This window comes from Elgaria multicarinata, chromosome 12, assembly GCF_023053635.1.
Source record: "Elgaria multicarinata webbii isolate HBS135686 ecotype San Diego chromosome 12, rElgMul1.1.pri, whole genome shotgun sequence".
Taxonomy (NCBI): Eukaryota; Metazoa; Chordata; class Lepidosauria; order Squamata; family Anguidae; genus Elgaria; species Elgaria multicarinata.
Genome location: NC_086182.1, coordinates 37,546,458 through 37,564,990, shown reverse-complemented (window position 1 = coordinate 37,564,990; position 18,533 = coordinate 37,546,458). Strand labels below are relative to the sequence as shown.

Here is an 18,533-nt window from a genome sequence, read left to right as displayed (position 1 = left end):
GCGTCCCTGCGAGGGGAGAGGCTGTGCCTGAAGTTTGGTTCTGATCCTGTAAACTTCCAAGGGCTTATTTGCAACTCCCCCTTTTTGGTGCACTTGGGGGTTTCGCTCCTCAGTGTGTAATCATGCAGGGTGCAGCGGGTGCCTCCTGTCTAGGAGAGGCTGTGTGTGAAGTTTGGACCCAATCTTATTATTTATTTATTTATTTATTTATTTATTTATTTATTACATTTTTATACTGCCCAATAGCTGAAGCTCTCTGGGCGCTTTAGAGCCACTGTCCCCTTGTCAGAGTGATGCTGGAAGCGCTGAATTAGCCTCCCCCCTCATTGGGATATTGTGCAAAGTTAAAACAGGTTGCTGCGAGGTTGTCAATGGGCAAGGGGATGACTCAGATTATGTGCAATACCTTAATAAGCTCATGTGAGTAGTTTCTTGATCCAAATGTGTGGAGGATAACAGTAGCTTACTTTCAAAAATAAGCTACTGTGCTGTGTGGAGAAGCCCTTGTTTTTATCCGTCCTGAATCGCCCACCCATCAGCTTCATAGGATGGTGGCCCTGCTGGGTTCTAGCATTATGAGAGAGGGAGAAAAATGCCTCTCTATTCCCCCTTCTCCACACCATGCATAATTTTGTACACCTCTATCCTGCGTCCCCTTAACTCACCTTTTTTCTGAGCTACACAACCCTGGCTCTTTTAACCTTTCCTTATAGGGGAATTGCTCCAGCCGCTTTATCATTTTATACTCCAACGACAATATCCTTTTATTGGTGGTCACCAGAACTGTGCACAGTATTCTATTTTCGCACCACTGATTTGTATGAAGAGAGTAAGAGATTGGCAGTTCTGTTTTCAGTTACTTTCCTAATTACACCTAACATGGAAGTTCCCTTTTGGACCGCTGCCGCACACTGGGTTGACAACTGTCCACCACAACCCCAAGATCTCTTTCTTGCTGGGTCACTGCTAGCTTTTTTGCCCCAATGTGCATCATTTTACACTTGCTTACAATGAACTGCTTTGTCCTTTTGATGCTCGTTCTCCCAGTTTGGAGAGAGATCCTTTTGGGAGCTCCTCACAATTTCTTTTTGGTGTCTTTAGCAAACCTGGCCACTTCAATGCTCACTCCTAATTCCAGATCATTTATGAACAAGTTGAAAAGCATCCCAGTACAGATCCATGTGGGACCCCACTGTTTATTTCCCTTCATTGGGAGAATTTATCATTGATTTCTACTCTCTGCTTTCTGTTCTTTAACTAGTCCTTTTATTCCATGACTGCTAAGTTTGCTCAGGAGTCTTTGCTGAGGGACTTTGTCAAAAGCCTTTTAGAAGCCCAAAGAAATGGTTGGTTGGTTGATTGATCGCTTGATGCTTTTGCAGGCCATGCAGGAATTGGAGATGCAGTTTGCAGTGGAGATCCAGCAGCACAAATCCGGAGCAGAAGAAGAGCACCGAAAGGTAAAAGCCAGGTGCAGGGAAGGAGCTCTGCCGTGCCTTTTCCTGCCCCTGCAGCACTGTCTTCAGCCCCTCACATGAAAGGGTCTTCCAGCTCCCTCTGCCGGGAGCACAGAGTTGCCCCTCTTTACGGTCTCTGGGTAGGGTTACCGAAGCTCATAAAGCCCACGGACACATACCCTTTTCTTCTCATCCACGTGGGAACCAATGATGTCACCAAGCGGAGCTACGAAGAAATCAGGTCAGACTTCGAAGCTCTGGGAAAGAAACTGAAGAGCTTTGGGGCCCAGGTAGTTTTCTCATCCATCCTCCTGGTTCTTGGAAGAGGATTAGAAAGGGAAAGAAAAATACTCTGGGTGAACAACTGGCTACAAAGGTGGTGCCAACGCAAGTGTTTTGAATTCTGGGACCATGGGCTACGCTACTTGGAAGATGGACTGCTGGCAAGGGATGGGTTGCACCTCACAAGGGCTGGAAAGAATGTGTTTGGCCACAGCGTGAAGAACTTGATCAGGAGGGCTTTAAACTGAATTCTACGGGGGCAGGAGACGTAAACTTCTAGGCAACAATGGATGAAGGCCAATGCACTACAGTACAGAGAACAGCTCCAATAGTGCCCAAAAATAGTGTCCGCAACAGTGTAGGAACAAAGCCAGACTATAAAACACATGGTCTTCGATGCCTATATACTAATGCCCAGAGTATGGGAAACAAACAGAACGAACTTGAACTCTTATTACATGAAAGCAAATATGACTTCATAGGTATAACTGAAACTTGGTGGGATGACTCCCATGACTGGAAGGATATAACTTGTTCAAAAAGAACAGAAGAAATAGAAAGGGAGGTGGAGTTGCACTATATGTTTAAAAATGCCTATCCCTGCACGGAAATACAGGTGGATGAGGCTGGGAGCCCCTTCGAGAGCATCTAGATTAAAATTAATGGGGCAAGGAATAAAAAGAACATGATAGTCGGAGTCTACTACGGACCACCCAATCAAGGAGAAGACGAGGATGAAACCTTTGAGAAACAAATTGCCAGTGTTTCAAGGAAGTGTGAAGTAGTGATGGGGGACTTCAATTACCCTGATATCTGTTGGGAGACAAATACTGCCAAAAGCGGCCCTTCCAAGAAATTCCTGACGTGTGGGTGATAACTTCCTCCTACAGAAAGTGGGGGAAGGAACTAGAGAATTGGCAATCCTTGACTTGATATTGACCAATAGGGATGACTTAGTGGATAAAACGGCAGTTACTGGAACTCGGGGGGGGGGGGGGGAAGTGACCACGTGATACTTGAATTCTTGATTGTAAAGGAAGCAAAAGCTGAGTGTAGCCATACACGTACTCTGGATTTTAGGAAAGCTGATTTTAATAAACTCAGAACTTTGATAAGTAAGGTCCCATGGCAAGTGCACCTAATGAGAAAAGGAGTGCAGGATGGGTGGGAGTATTTAAAAAAGGAAATTTTAAAGGCACAATTACAAACAATTCCAAAAAAGATAAAAGAGAACAGAAGAAACCAATGTGGCTCTACAAAAAGCTTAGAGATGACCTGAAAACAAAAAAGGATACATATAGGAAGTGGAAGGAAGGCCTGGCTACAAAAGAAGAATACAGACAGGAGGCACAGAAGTGCCGAAATGGCATCAAGAAGGCTAAAGCTGAGAATGAGCTGAGATTAGCGAGGGATGCTAAAAGCAATAAAAAGGCCTTCGGATATGTGAGTAGTAAAAGACAGGAAAGAAAAGGTGGTTCAGCTGCTTAATGAGGATGGCAAATTGATAATAGATGACAAAGAAAAGGCTGAAGTGCTCAATTCCTACTTTGGCTCAGTCTTCTCCCAAAAGCTGGTTTATGACCCCCTGGAAAAAGTGAAGCCCAAGTTGAGGGGGCAGGATTGCAGTTTGAGATTGATAAACAAATGGTCAAGGAACACATACTTTCTTTGAATGAGTTCAAATCTCCAAGTCCCTATGAACTGCATCCTAGAGTAATGAAGGAGCTAGCAGAAGAACTCTCAGAACCACTGTCTATTATCTTTGCAAAATCATGGAAGACAGGTGAGGTGCCGGACGACTGGAGGAGGGCTAACGTTGTTCCTATCTTCAAAAAGGGCAAAAAGGAGGAACCTGAGAACTACAGACCAGTCAGTCTGACATCCATCCCTGGGAAAATTCTGGAGCAGATTATAAAGAAATCAATCTGTAAACACCTTGAAATTAATGCAGTGATTACTAGAAGTCAACATGGATTTGTCAGGAACAAATCCTGTCAGACTAATTTGATCTCATTTTTTGATAGGATAACCTCCCTTGTGGACTGTGGGAATGCTGTGGACGTCATATATCTTGACTTCAGCAAAGCTTTTGACAAAGTGCCCCATGATATTCTGATTAACTGATTAACTAGTTAACTGATGGAATCAGTTAACTAGGGAGGTTGTGGGCTCTCCCACACTAGAGACATTCAAGAGGCAGCTGGACAACCATCTGTCAGGGATGCTTTAGGGTGGATTCCTGCATTGAACAGGGGGTTGGACTCGATGGCTTTGTAGGCCCCTACCAACTCTGCTATTCTATGATTCTATGATTAACAAACTAACTAAAAGTGGGCTAGATGGAACAACTATTAGGTGGATTCACAGTTGGCTACAGAATCGGACTCAAAGAGTGCTTATCAATGGAGCCTTCTCAAACTGGGGGAGGTAACACTCAGTCCTGGGCCCAGTGCTCTTCAACATTTTTATTAATGATTTGCACGAGGAAGTGCAGGGAACGCTGATCAACCCCCCTGGCTTCCTGTGGAGAGAAGGCGCCATATAAATGCATTAGAACTGCCCCAAGCCTTACGAGCGTTTGCCGTGACCACTATATGCTGCATGAGCCAGCCGGGGTGAGGCTAGCTCTGGCTAATCCCGTCCTGCGCATGTCTTACTTCCCTGCCTACTTGCTATCTCTCTCCCCATTTCTTCTCCTAATTCCTTTCTCCTCATATCTGTTCCCTATGGCTCGCTCCAAGCTCATCTCTCCCAACTTAGTTCCTATTCGGTGTCTCCCCCCCTCACAGCTGCCTTTCTCATGCTCCTTATGGAACTGTCGCTCTATTGCTTCCAAGGCCCCTGTCATCCAGGACTTGTTCTTCTCTAGATCTCTCCACCTCCTTGCTCTTACTGAAACCTGGCTTCCTGCCCATGATACCGCCACCTCTGCTGCCCTCTCTCTTGGAGGACTCTCTTTCTCTCACTCGAGTCGCCCAGAGGGTCGAGGTGGTGGTGTGGGTCTTTTATTATCGAGTTTGTGCCAGTTCCAACCTCTTTCCATTCCACCTTCACACTGCTTCTCCTCCTTTGAGGCACATGTGGTGAGACTCTTCACTCCGCTGCGACTGCGTGTTGCAGTTCTCTACCGCCCCCCTGGCTCATCCTCTAAATTTCTCTCTGATCTCGACTCATGGCTGTCCTTTCTCCTCTCTGACAACTCTCCTACTCTGATCTTGGGTGACTTCAATATCCATGTGGATGACCCTCACGATGCTGCAGCTCTACGATTTCGCTCCTTATCTTCCTCTTACGATCTTAAGCTCTGCTCTGAAGCACCCACTCATTCCCTTGGACACTGTCTGGATCTTGTCCTCACTCGGAACTGCTCTGTCCTGGACTTTTCTATTGCTGACTTTCCTCTGTCAGATCATCATCTAGTCTCTTTCAATATCACTCACAATCCCCCTCCTTCACGTCCCGCTTCACGCCCTTGTCGTGACCTGCATTCTATCAACTACGAGGCTTTTTCTCAGTCTTTAGCCTCCTCTCTCCCTTCTGTCTACACAGCCGTCTCCTTGGACTCAGCCGTCTCCTCCTTTAACTCCTCCTTATCTTCAACTCTTGATAATCTTGCTCCATCTACAACTCGGATAGTTCGCCCCTCTCAACCCCAACCGTGGCTCACCTCTTTCCTCCGCTACCTTCGCTCTTGTTCCCGGGCAGCCGAACGCCTGTGGCGTAAGACCAAGGACTGGGCGGACTTTGTCCACTACAAATTTGTTCTCTCCTCCTTCTCTTCTGCCATTACACTGGCCAAACAGCAGCACTACTCAACGTTGATCCAGTCAAATGCTAAGCACCCTCAGCGGCTCTTCGCGTCCTTCAATTCTCTTCTGAAGCCTAATCCGCCATCTCTCCCCGCCTCTCTGTCTGCCAACGACTTTGCCTCTTTCTTCAATGCTAAAATCCAAACTATACGCTCAGATCTAGCCAACTCTGCTCCGCTTCCAGCTCCTGCCCCTCACCTGTCAGTTCCTCCTTCAACTCTCTCGGCGTTCCCTTCGGTCTCAGCTGATGAACTGTCTAAAATACTGCGCTCATCGAAGCCTTCCACTTGTTCCCGTGATCCGATTCCCTCTCGCGTCTTTATTAATCTTATCCCCGCTATTCTCCCGTCCTTGCTTCACATCATTAATTCTTCTCTGTCCTCTGGTTCATTTCCTTCTGCTTTTGAACATGCTACAGTCTCTCCCATTCTCAAAAAACCCACTCTTGATCGACTATCACTGTCTAACTACCGACCTGTCTCCCTCCTGCCCTTTGTCTCAAAGATCCTGGAACGTCTGGTCTACTCTCGTTGTCTTGACTTTCTCTCTAATAACTCTGCTCTGGATCCCTTTCAATCTGGCTTCCGTCCTTTGCATTCCACTGAAACAGCCCTTACCAAGATCACCAATGATCTCCTTACTGCCAAGTCTAAAGGCCATTATTCCATTCTTATTCTCCTTGATCTAACCGCAGCCTTTGACACGGTTGATCACGATCTTCTCTTAGATTCCCTCCATGACCTTGGACTCTGTGGCTCTGTCTATAACTGGTTCGCCTCCTATCTAGAGGGTCGCTCTTTCAGCGTGTCGGCTAACGGCAGCTCGTCCTCCTCTTTTCCCCTTTCAGTTGGGGTTCCGCAAGGCTCGGTGCTTGGCCCGTTGTTGTTCTCTCTATACATGCTGCCCTTGGGCAAGCTTATTCAATCTCACGGCCTCCAATATCACCTGTATGCCGATGATACACAATTATATCTTTCATCTCCGGAACTTTCTCCAGATGTTCACGATCGTATCTCAGCATGTCTTTCAGATATCTCAGCCTGGCTGCTTCATCGTCGTTTGAAACTTAACATGGCAAAGACTGAATTGCTTGTTTTTCCTCCTAAACCTTCTCCTCACCTCTCATTCTCTCTTACTGTCAACAATGTCACGCTTACTCCGGTCAAGGAAGCTCGTAGTCTTGGCTTTATATTTGACTCCTCGCTCTCCTTTACTCCTCACATCGAGGCTGCAGCTAAATCCTGTCGTTTCTTCCTATATAATATTGCCAGGATTCGACCATTTTTGTCTGTCTCTTCTGCCAAGACTCTCGTTCACGCACTGGTTATCTCTCGGCTGGACTACTGCAACCTTCTTCTCTCTGGCCTTCCTTCGTCTCACATCAGTCCGCTGGTCTCTGTCCACCACTCTGCCGCTAAGATCATCTTCCTGGCCCGCCGCTCTGACCATGTCACTCCACTTCTGAAATCTCTTCATTGGCTTCCAATTCACTCCAGAATCCAATATAAACTTCTCCTGCTGACCTTCAAGGCTCTTCACGGTCTAGCTCCTCCCTATCTCTCCTCTCTCATCTCACACTATCGCCCCGCCCGGGCTCTCCGCTCCTCTGATGCCATGCTTCTCGCCTGCCCAAGGACCTCCACTTCCCTTACTCGGCTTCGTCCTTTTTCTTCTGCTGCCCCTTACGCCTGGAACGCTCTTCCAGAACACTTGAGAACTACAAACTCAATCACTGCTTTTAAAACTCAGCTAAAAACTTTTCTTTTCCCTATAGCCTTCAAATATTGAGTTTGTTCTGACTCTATACTATTAGCTTTACCCTACCCGGTGCCTGTTTACACTTCCCTGTGCCTGTTTGCATTCTCCTTCCCTCTTTATTGTTAACTACAACTTATTAGATTGTAAGCCTATGCGGCAGGGTCTTGCTATTTACTGTGTTATCTGTACAGCACCATGTACATTGATGGTGCTATATAAATAAATAATAATAATAATAATAATAAGGTGATATGCCTGCCTGCACCTGGCGCCATAAATCTGGGACTGGTACGTTCTGCAGAGGGTGACCCTGGTCATCATTCCTATTGGGAGGGGCAGCAGTCTGTCGGCCAACCCTCAACCCTGCCAGGAAGCATCAGACACCATCCTCTATGGTGGTACCAGTAAGTGAAAATGTGCTCTTTGGACCAAGCTGCAAGCGTCTGCTCACTCCTTTGATACCCTGCCTACTCTGGACTGCAAGGTCAGCATATTTGAGGGGGCGGTCCAGAGGGTGGGAGCAATTCTGCAACAGCCTCTTGGATAGCAGCGCAAGTGGAGTGACTGCCATAAGACCTGTCAGAGATAAACAAGGGGCATCCAGTGCAGTGCCAGGTGCTACCCAGGCAATCCCTCCCCTTCACTCCGGCCTCTGAGGAGAGATTGGACAAGCAGCTATCATGCTGGGGGCGCTGAAGTGCACGTAGCTCTGTAGCTCAGAGCCCAAGGGAAGAGGCTACATAGCACAGTCCCACAACAGGAACGCCAATCTGCAGCTATTTTCCTACTGGATCTCCTTGATTGTCCACCTGTCCTATTAGCTGGCTAAACTCCCCATTTCACAGACCACTCGGGATCATTTCCCCAGAACCATTGCAACATCAACAGCCTTCCTTCCAGGAGTTGCAGCAAGGGGGGCTTTGGTACGCTGCTACGTGAACTCTGCCTTCTACCTTTGCATTGTTGCTTGGATGTCTGGGCTAGGTCAGATTTCCCTTTTCAAAGTGCCTTGCTCAGCTATCTGGCTTTTTAGCACCTGCCAACCTGCAGGAAGCAAGCTTGTGGGACTGCACACGTGCAGGCTTACCTGTATTGGTAGTTCTTTGAGTGGTCGTCTGTACAGTTGCAGGGCTGCTCTTCCTACCCTGTTGCTGCTGCCATGGATGCTTTTGTGCAGCAGCTTCTACTTCGCTTCCTTTGATATAGCTGCTGGAAGCTTGGAACTCAGCAGGAGGAGCAGTGCCTTGTGAGTGTGCACTCAAGGGAATGATCTTCACCAAAACCTTTCTCTAGCTTTAGAAGTTTCTCAAATTAGGCTCTGCACAAGCACAGGGCCTGTAGGTGTAACTGCACAGGTGACCACCGGAAGAGCTACACTTCCAGGCAGGCCACTTGCCTCTCCTGCCAGTCAGCAAAGAGCAGCAGGTTGCCCACTGCCCACTCTGAACGAGGGCACCTGAAGCGTTTCCCTTTCCTGGCAGGTTGTCTCAGCCTTTCAGGCTTGGATTGCAGAGGCCCAGAGAAGGGAAGAGGCCGAGTTACAGAAGGAATTGGAGGGCGCAGAGCAAAAGGTCCAGCAGAAGAGGCATCAGGTCCTTGAGTACGAGCGAGAGGTGAGGAGCAAGGGATGGATTGCATGTATTTGTCTGTGGCACAGCAGCCGTGACAAAATTCAGTGCTGTGGCCCTGTCCAAACAGCACGCTAAGCCATGATTAACCGGCTACCCTTTTGCAGCAAATGGTTAGTGAGCAAGTGGTTAGGTAGTCACCATGGTTAGGAGTGGTTAACACAACATGCTAAGCCATAATGTTTAGCTCAAAATGCTTAACCACCGTGGTTTAGCATGTCATCTGAACAGAGTCCATAAAATATAACAATGCAGAGTAGAAACTAGACCTATACAAGCAAAGCAAAGCAAACACACATTTGCCAAAGATCTATAATAGAGCTGGAGGACGTTCTGCACACGATGGTGTCCTCAGCCCCCAGGGCCAACAAGGCCTCCTTGCGTGCTGCCATGGGGTCTGGACAGGGCCTCAAGGGTCGCTTGTGCTGCAGATCCAGTGAGGAAGGCAGGCGGGAACAGCAAACATCTCTGCCAGAAGCAGAGGGAAACAAAGAGGGAAGTATCAACCCCACCCTGCAGAGAGAACACCTGGCTTCTTGCAGGAGTGATATGGGAGCAAAGGCTTCTGCAGCCTTTTAGGCCAGGGTTCGTTCTTCCTCTTTCAGAGACTGCTTTAACAGTTTCTAATCATCACAGTTTATGGGGCGAAGTCCATCAGTCTCCCCCACCCCCCTGTGCCAAATGTGGTGGGAAGGGACTGAAGATAAACGCCTCAGATTACTCACTATGGCAGGGTCCCCAGTGTTCCTATTAGCAAGTGAGCCACTATTTGAGGAGTAGAGGAGGGCTTCCAACCCCAGGGCCCACTGAGCTGGCAAGGCAGATAGCACAGCAGTTGTTCCAGACACAGACCTGTGCTAAGACCACCTCTCTGGCAAGGGCCGCGCCTGTCCTCTCCCCTTTGCCAGAAGCCAGGGTTGGGGGAACAGGAGGACGAGTGCCTCTTCCCTCCCTCTCCCTTCTGTACGCATGCGCGCACACACACACGAGAGATGTGCAGCTATGGAGATGTGAACCTTGGCATGGTACGTTAGCTGCAGTGTGTGGGGGTGGGTTCACTGGCCATCTGGCGGGGCCCTATCCCCAGTGGCCAGGGAATGGTAGCCTAAGCAAGGATGCCTTTGCCACGACTACAGCTCAGTGACCTCCTGAAGGAGAAGCGGCAAGAAGTTGAGCGAGAGCATGCGAAGCAGATGGAGAAGGTGCAGGAGGCACACCGGGAGGTCCTTGCTGGGATGCAGGCGCAGCACGAGGCCGAGGTAAGCTGGCAGCTGAGCCTGCTGGGGGTGGGGGGGAGGAGACCCTTGGAGGAAGCGGCAGCACGGACTGCCAGAAGGAGGCGCGGGGTGGGGGGTTCTCCCTGGGGGGCCTGCGTGGAATGGAGCGATCTGAGGGCGGGCGGAATGGGGGCATCTCCCTCCTTGCCACGGGTGGGCTTCCCTCTGGCGGACTCTGACTCTGCGGCAGGAAAGGGAGCAGAGGGCGGAGATGAGCGCGTCGCTGCAAGTGGAGCAGGAGCGCCTGAGGCGGCTCCACCAGGCGGAGCTGGAGGCCATACAGAAGCAGCAGCTGGAGCAGCTGGAGCACTGGCAGGAGCAGGTAAGGAAGGGGGCGCTCCTTTGTGGGGCAAGGTGCTCTCTCTGCCCATCACGGAGGTGTAACTCCGCTGCCCCACCAGCAGCTGGAGTATCCATGGAATGACCTGATGAGGCGGCTGCCCACCCCAGCAGGCAAAGACCGCTGCTTCCCTGGGGTCGACCCACGCTGTCAAGCCGGCTGTGTGGAAGCTGCTCGCCAGCAGGCGACTCCCTGTTGGCCAGGGCCACATTGAAAGGGCCAACGTGGCCTCCCTGGCATGAGAGAGGGCCCAGGAGAGGAGGAGGAGGCTGCGGCTGCTCCTAGGCCCTGTGGAGCGCCGCCTTCCCTTCAGGCCTGCCCAGTTCAAAGCATCCACCTTCTCCGCCTCCATCCTTGGCTAGCAGAGACTCTTCCTGGTGGCCACCATGCTGCCTGTGTCTCGGCAAAGGCTGTGCCAAGCACGTCCAGCTTCAGAAACTTTGCCGGTTGGTCTGACGGCTCTCTTTGCGCAGGAGCGGAAGGCTCAGCACACGGCGCTGGAGCTCGATCTCCGAGCCAAGGATGCACAGGCCAGAGCAGCCCAGCTCCATGCTCAGGTGAGTGCCGTGTGTGTGCATGCACTAATGGCCTTCCAGAGGGCAAGTCCAACAGAAATGTTTGCAGAGTCCCATGGGGAGCGTGTGTGGATTTTGTTAGGAATGTTCCACCACCGGGATTCTGCCTTAACGCCACTTCCTGCGTGTGTGTGCATTTTCTGTTCCATTCCTATTGGCTCGCTCGCTGCTCCTCTGGAGGAAGAACATTGCACTGGCTCCGTCCTCAATTAGGCTGCCTACAGGCTGAGATAAAATTCCAGCATGTGCTGGGCTCAGTGAACCTTTGAACCTTTGCTCCTTGTGCTCCTTGTGAACCTTTGCTGTGCTCTGTCTCCAGCCATTCGAATGGGCACCCCAGCTGGCTGCCAGGCCTGTGGCACTTGTGGCTGGCGGAGAAGCCTTAACAGGCCTTCTCTCATGCAGGAGCCTGTGCCCTCGTTGCAAAGGGTGGACTAGAGGCAAGCGGGCTGCTGGGAGGATTGTTCTGGAGCGCACCGTTAAGTACCAGGGCAGGGCTGGCAGTTGGGAGCCCCTTGCAGCCTGCCCCAAGGGGGTGTCGGCTGCCGAGCCTGCCAGAGCAGGCAGCCTTCCACCACCCCCTACCACCTCCTTGACACTCTGTTCACCCGCAGGAAGAGGCCTGGAGGAAGAAAAGGCAGCAGCTCCTGGAGGAAGAGAAGCAGCTGGATCAAGAGAGGGAGGTGTGTGCCGCCAAGAGAATGTGTGGCTCCCATAATTATCCTTTGTGAAATGCATCGGCCAATGGGGAAGGAGCAGCAAGGTTCTACGTGCAGGTTCCACGTACTGTCAGTACAAAACTGTTCTTCTGCCAAATTCGACCCTGGTTCCAGCAAGCCCGGTATTGTTGACAACCCTAATCTGGGACCTTCTGCGTACTAAGTATGTGCTCTAGCACTGAGCTATGGCTCCTACCCCATGCGTGGACATAGGAACAGCTCCTGCCCAGAGTTCAGGTGGGACACAGGTGCCACTTTGTACCTCCGTGGCAGGGCACCTCCTCTTCCATGGACTAGACCGAAGCCTGTGCTCTTTTCAGGACTAAGCGAGCCCTCTGCGAGAGACCTAAGGGTTTGGCTAGCCAGCCAGCCACGGAGGGTCGTCTCTGCTGGGCCCAGTTCAGAGCAAGACTGCTCCAGAGGTTTGCCAGGAAGCAAGAGGTGGGGCCACTGTCTGCCTGCATGAAGGCTGTGATGACCGTTAACCACCCTCCTTCCCTTCAGCTGCCCTTGGCAATGGCAGGGGCCCTGAAAGGGAGCTTAACTGTCCTTCACCAAGGACTCTTGAGCAAGCTCAGTCATCATGGAATAAGAGGAGAGGTCCTCTTATGGATTGGTAACAGGAAAGAACAGAAAGCAGAAAGGAGGAATAAAAGGTAAACTCTTGACATGGAGGGATGTAAATACTGGGGTCCCACAGGGATCCATCCTGGGATCAGTGCTATTCAACTAGTTTGTGAATGATCTGGCGTTAGGGGTGAGCAGTGTAGTAGTCATGTTTGCTGATGACAACAAATGCTTTAGGGTGGTTAAAACAAAAAGGGCTTGTGCCGAGCTCCAAAAGGGTCTCCGGATTGGGAGAACAGGCATCAATGATCGTAACGTCAAAGCTGTGAGAGTGGCATTCTCCCCACCTTCAGGGAATCCTATCCTGGCATATAATGACCCTCATGCCTTGACCCTTTCCCCCCAGGAAGCCGCTTTGGCAGCTCGGCTCTGTCTTGAGGAGGCCCGAAAAGAGCAGAAAGATCTTGCAGAGGCGACACGGCAGCTGCGTGGAGCTCTGGGGAAGCTTCAGGGCCAGAAAACAGAGCTGGAATCCCAGGTGGAGCGGTTGCAGTTGCAGAGTCAGCAGCTGCTGCAGCGGGTCAGGTGCATTTCCGCTGGCAGCAGTTCCGTGGCTCGGCTGGACTGGGGTGGCTGCCGTGTTGTAAACCACGGTCCCGAGGGCATCCATGAGTGGTAGCGAGCCCTTTCCTCGCGTGCGTGTCCCCGCCCCCCATTTCTCATAGAGGGCATTTGTGGTTTTGGAAGCTGGAAGTTTGGGGTAGCGTATTGGCTTTCTCACTTAAGGAGGGCACTAGCCAAGAGGCTAGTCCCTGCCTGACCTGGGCAGAGCTCTCGTCAGGGTACACGGTTTCCACTGCACTTGGGTTTATTTATCTGAAATTATTTTTAAGCTGTCTTTAAGGGTAAAGCCCTCTCAAGGCAGCGTGCCAGACAAAAATCATACAATAGAGATAATAAAATTCAGTAACTGCAAACCCATCAGGAGTTCAATCAAAGCGAAGGAGTGCTGTGTACCCAAGCTTCACCCCTGCCCCCGTCTGCTACAGCTCGAAGCCAAGCGGAGGAGCAGGCAGTGCCAGCTGGGGTGCGCTGCTCGTGGGCTGCGCCCTATCTCTCCTTCCCTGTGTCATTTGTAGTGACCTGGAGGAGGCCATGAAGAATAAGCAAGAGCTGCTGAAGAAGCTGGAGGAAGAATCCCCAGGAGGGAAGGAGGAAGCGCTCCGAGTGGAAGACCTGCAAGAGAGCAGGCTGGCGGTCAGTGGGGGGGGCGGGGGCGGGGGGAAGAGCCGGAGCATTGCTGGGTTCTGGGGGCAGGGGGTGGGACAGGGCATCAGAGAGCCGGTCTTCCTGTGTTGGTGTCAGGGCTCTGGCTGGAATTTATATGGGGGCTACATGGCAGCAGCCTCTCCAGAGAGTGGGGACGTGCCAGGATGGCTTTTTGTCAACCCCCTCCCCACGCCGCCAGCAAAATCCATGACAAACTGCTGACTGTGAACATCAGGCATGACTGGGAAATCTTCAGTGATTACAGAACTCTTTTTAAAAAGTGTGCGCGTGCACGGAGAGAGAGACAGGAAGATTCCATGTGACCCCACAAAGCAGTAACGGTGAAGAAGGGGGATCCCTTTTGCTCACTCTTCAAGCCAGACCCTGAAACAGAGGCCAAAATGCCGCTTACAAATGCAGGGATGGCCAGAGGGCCAAGGGATTGGAGGGTGGGGAAGATGGGCCACGTTTTCAGGCACTGGAGTGCCGTCTTTGGAGCCATTAACTTCACCCCAAGTTAACTTCAGGTTTCCACTTGGAATGAGACTAGGGGATTGTGCCTGTAGTGCTCAGAGAGAAAAAGGAGGTGATTTGTGTGGACAAGGTCCCACGTTGAGTGACCTGCATCTCTGGCAGTGGGGCTGGAAGGACTGCTAGCCCTCGGTGCAGACAGGCCCGTGCCTGGCGGCTTTGCCTGTCCTAGGCAGCTTCATGGGTGGGGGGTGGGGGTGGACGTACATGTGTGTACGGGAGAGACCCTCTGGATGGCAGGGTAATCCTGAGGAGAGACAATGCAGAGTGTTGTCCATTTCAACCTAACACTAGGATTCCTTTGACTGAAGCCATTGTCCAAGTGCCATAATTACCCTGGGGATGGGATTCAGTCTTTGCCTGCAGACTTTAACAGACTTTAAAATTGATTAAACCCTCAAGCCCCCCTCGAGAGAGATGGCATCCGAGACTCCAAAGAGCAACGAAGAAAGCAGCCTCCTCCTGGATCAGTAAGTGAACGCCGACAAAGGTTGGGCACAGAGCGGGGGAATGGGCCTGGTTGGGCCCCCCAACATTTCCTTCCTTCCTTCCTTCCTTCCTTCCTTCCTTCCTTCCTTCCTTCCCGCCTGCCTGCCCGCCTGCCTGCCTGCCTGCCTACCTGCCTGCCTTATGGGAGGCCACTGGCATGGCGGGAGCCCCTGGTGGCACTTGCTGTGCATGTCCCAGGGCTTCGGGGATCGCTCGGCATTCGGTGGGCCTGCTTCCCTGCCTGCAGGGTCCGGCACTACATTTCGGCCGAAGGAGCCTCCCTGAAGACCGCCAAGGAGTTCTTGGTGCGCCAGACACGCTCCATGAGGAAGAGGCAAACGGCTTTGCGCGCTGCCAAGCAGCACTGGCGCCATGACCTGCAGAGGGCACATGAGGCCACTCAGGAGCCAGGCCGTTCCCAGGTGTTGGAAGGCGTGCGCAGGAACCTGGAAGAGGTGAGGGGCCAACAGGGCAACACAAGGCAGCGCCTCTGAGCTGAAGTGCCCCGCTGGGGTGCTGGGCTTGTGAGGGAGCAGCTGGGCTTGTTCCGTTGCCCTGAGAACCCCGGGCTTCCCCCAGAGCGTCTGGGTCGCTGCCTGCCTGAGCCCTGGGGGCAGCCCAGGCATTGTTCTCCTGGGGGAGCCAGGGCTGCTCTTTGGCCAGAGCAGGAAGCAAGTGGCGGCAGAGAGGCTTGACACCTCTGCTTCCGGTGGCCAGTCAGGCATATCCCGGGAGGGGCTTGGTGGCAGTGGGTGCATGCTGGCCTTGGGGGCCCAGGGGTCTTTTCGGGGGCCCACTCCCAGGACAGCTCACAAACAATACGAGGACAGAATCAACTATAGAAACAAATTAAAACCACAAAACGCCTTTTAAAAGCCTGGGGAAAGGAAAAGTCCACCGGGCCTTGCTTCTCCCTCACCTTCAAGAGTCAGAATGACGCTGAAAAGTGACGCAGTGCCTTTTTCCCCCACAGGAAGGCAGGCAGCTGGATGAAATGAAGTCTGCCATGCAAAGGGGCCAGGCCCTGCTGAAGAAGAAAGCGGAGCGGTTGAGCCAGCTGGAGTCCTCGCTGCTGGACGAGGTGGGGGCTCCGTCCTGCCCGAGGGGGGCCCGGCCTTGTGAACCGGCGTGGGGAAGAGGGCTTGTGGTGGGGCGGGCGGGCGGGTGTGTGTGTCTGCACTCTTGCCAGCAGCAGCCCAGAGAGGAACAGCAGCCTTAGTGAGGAAGGTGCTGGGCCTTGCCAGGCTGGAGCGGAAGGAAAGGGCTGTGCAGTCCTGAGAGCAATTCCGCGTGGATTTCGTTGTCCTCTTCCAACTCAGGGGAAAGGGGCAGGGGTGGGGTGGGAGCTTCTGCTGTCCTCAGGCAGCCCTTTCTGTCTCGCTGCTCCAAGCTGGGATGCCTCGGCTGGCATTGGCTTTTGGGCTTCCCATGACCGCGTGCTGGGAAAGGTGCTGTGTGTGGCGGGGGGGTGGGTGGGAGGCTTCTAGGGCTTTCTCCACTGCGGCACCCCGGTTGTGGAATAAGCTCCCCAGATAGGTCCGCCTGGTGCCTACACTGTACTCCTTTCGTCGCCAGCTGAAGACCTTTTTATTCTCTCAGTATTTTAACATTTAATTTTAACTTAAATTTAAATCTTGCTGTTTTAACTCTGTATTTTAATCTTATATCAATTTTGCTGCTTGGTTTTATTATGGTTTTAATTTTTGTGAACCGCCCAGAGAGCTTCAGCTATGTAATAAATAAATAAATAAATAGGGCTCCCCCCACCCCCCCACCCGCTGCTGCTGCTGCTGCTGCCTCCGCCTCATTGGAGGTGAGTGGCATGAGGACAGGGAGGCGTCACGGCGAATGCCTGATCGGCGGCCTTCCTCGGCTGCTTGGCCTCACTTCGGCCAGCGGCCCCTCTCACCACTGCTCCGTTGGGCGGTGCTCTGGCCTTCTGGCCCTCCATGCTCTGGGGCTGTGGAGGCAGGGAAGCGCCCACTCCATAAGCAGCATGGAGGACCGTTTCCCCTTCCTCTCTCGCCAAGCTCTCTGATGAAGATACACTGAGGGGAGCGGCCTGCAAGAAGGTGGTGACCTTTGACCTCAGTGACTCTGATGACGCAAGCAGCATGACGAGCAGCGCAGAGTCTCCCCACAAAGGTAAGAGTTGGGTTCAGCCCTCCAGTCCGCCCCCAGGGCCCTTTGCGCCTGTCCTCGTCCCCAGTTCTCCAGGGTTGGGAAACGGTCCGTCAGAAGAGCTTTTCGCTTCCAGAAGAAGCCTTTCCTCCGAGGCAGCTGTGGGATGGTTTTAGATCTGTAGGCCCATCTCCCCTTGTCGGTCGCGGTCATCACCCCCTCTCTTTGTCCCTTTCCCCATGGTAGTGGACTTGAAACCGGACCTCCAATTCCCCCCCTTGGACAAGATCCAATACCTGACCGACTCCCTGCAGCGCATCACCAGTGACCTGAACAGTGTCCTCGGCCTCCTGAGCCACTTCAGCAACCAGCAGCCTCTGCTCTTCGCGTCCACCCAGGGCCAGGCGTCCCCAGGGTCCAGGGAGGGCATTCCTCTGGCTACTTATACCTCTTTGGCCCGTGTCCGTTCCGCTGCTCCGTTTGTGCCTTCTGCTGGGCCTCAGTGGGCCTGGGGTCCCAGCTCCAGTCCCAGCCCCTCTGCTTTGGCCAGCCAGTCTGTGGACAGCATGTTAATGGAGAAGTGGCACAAGTACTTCCCAGGTGAGAAGCTCTGTGGGCTCCTTGTCCCCTCACAGCTCTCGCTGTATGTCTCCCGGCCACTGGTGGACAGACGCTGGGCCTCCTACCCCGTCAGCCCTAGCCTCTGGAGGTAGTCAGGGGCCTGGTGGAAGCTGTGAACAGCCGCCCAATGACCACGGTGTTCCCTGTTGTGGGGAGCGGTTTCTGGCCCTTCCAGGTTTAGAGCAAATGGCAGGGCGGTGGTAGGGCCAGGAAACCCCACGCTGGGCTTGCGAGTTGACTCTCTTCTGTTCCAGGTGGGTTCCCGTTACCCTGCAGAAGTCCTGGCCCTACGGACAGCAAGCTTAGCTACATGACCTCTGGGTAAGGCACCTTTGCACTGCCTGCAGCTGGCTGTTCAGGCAAGATGCTTGTAACCAGGGAAAGAGGGAAGCCCTCCTCACATCTGAAGAGTCCTAGATGCCCCCAGAGAGAACAAACTGCACTTTTGCCCGAGCGGTCCGTAGGTGCCTGATTCTCCTGTCAGGTTCAAAGCTTTGGCCCCTCCATCCTTTCAAGCAGCAGTGGCAGCTCCTGTTAGCTGCTTCCCTGCAGGGGCTGGGCCAGGGGCTTCCTGGCCAGTGCCTCTGCCCCCGCCCCCCGGTCTCGCCTGCTGCTGCCCCATCTCTTTTGCAGGGGCGATGGAGCAGCTGCTGCTGCTGCTGTACCTCCCAAAGGCACTTTGAAGGCGGATCTCCTGGTTGACTGGCCCCACCCCTTCTGCTTCTCAACAGCGAGCAAATCCGCCTGTTCCAGCGCCCCCACACACAGGGCCCTGCGACAGAGAGGCCGAATATCCAGGGCATGATTGATGCCAACAAGAAGTGGCTGGAGAGTGTCAAGCAGGAATCCAAAGTGTATCCTTTTGCCCAGGCATTACCTCTCTCCCAAGGACAGCACAGACCAGCATGTAACGTTGGCAAATTCCTTTGTTCCCAAGGCACTGAAAGGGCACTGTGGAAGCCCCAAGAAAAGTAAGGTTATTCCCTGGCTGGGAGCAAGAGTCAGGGAACAACACGGCTGCACCCCTTCCCCTCTGCCCAACCTGGCTGGTCCTCTAGCTTGGGGGAAAGGGATCTGTTCTTTGCAGGCA

At 52.7% G+C, this 18,533-nt stretch overlaps 1 protein-coding gene across 6 annotated transcripts in view; it reads left to right on the top strand.

Moving 5' to 3' along the window:
* CEP164 (centrosomal protein 164) overlaps window positions 1-18,533 on the top strand; it is a 53,227-nt gene that overhangs the window by 28,107 nt on the left and 6,587 nt on the right. For all 6 annotated transcript variants that reach the window (XM_063139144.1, XM_063139142.1, XM_063139141.1 and 3 more), the window contains 15 exons: window positions 1,383-1,460; window positions 8,788-8,919; window positions 10,071-10,193; window positions 10,402-10,533; window positions 11,025-11,108; window positions 11,741-11,809; window positions 12,819-12,997; window positions 13,552-13,669; window positions 14,615-14,682; window positions 14,949-15,156; window positions 15,675-15,782; window positions 16,732-16,846; window positions 17,069-17,422; window positions 17,698-17,764; window positions 18,175-18,297. In XM_063139144.1, coding sequence (XP_062995214.1) covers window positions 1,383-1,460; window positions 8,788-8,919; window positions 10,071-10,193; window positions 10,402-10,533; window positions 11,025-11,108; window positions 11,741-11,809; window positions 12,819-12,997; window positions 13,552-13,669; window positions 14,615-14,682; window positions 14,949-15,156; window positions 15,675-15,782; window positions 16,732-16,846; window positions 17,069-17,422; window positions 17,698-17,764; window positions 18,175-18,297 — 1,958 coding nt within the window. The remainder of the gene's footprint in view (window positions 1-1,382; window positions 1,461-8,787; window positions 8,920-10,070; window positions 10,194-10,401; window positions 10,534-11,024; window positions 11,109-11,740; window positions 11,810-12,818; window positions 12,998-13,551; window positions 13,670-14,614; window positions 14,683-14,948; window positions 15,157-15,674; window positions 15,783-16,731; window positions 16,847-17,068; window positions 17,423-17,697; window positions 17,765-18,174; window positions 18,298-18,533) is intronic.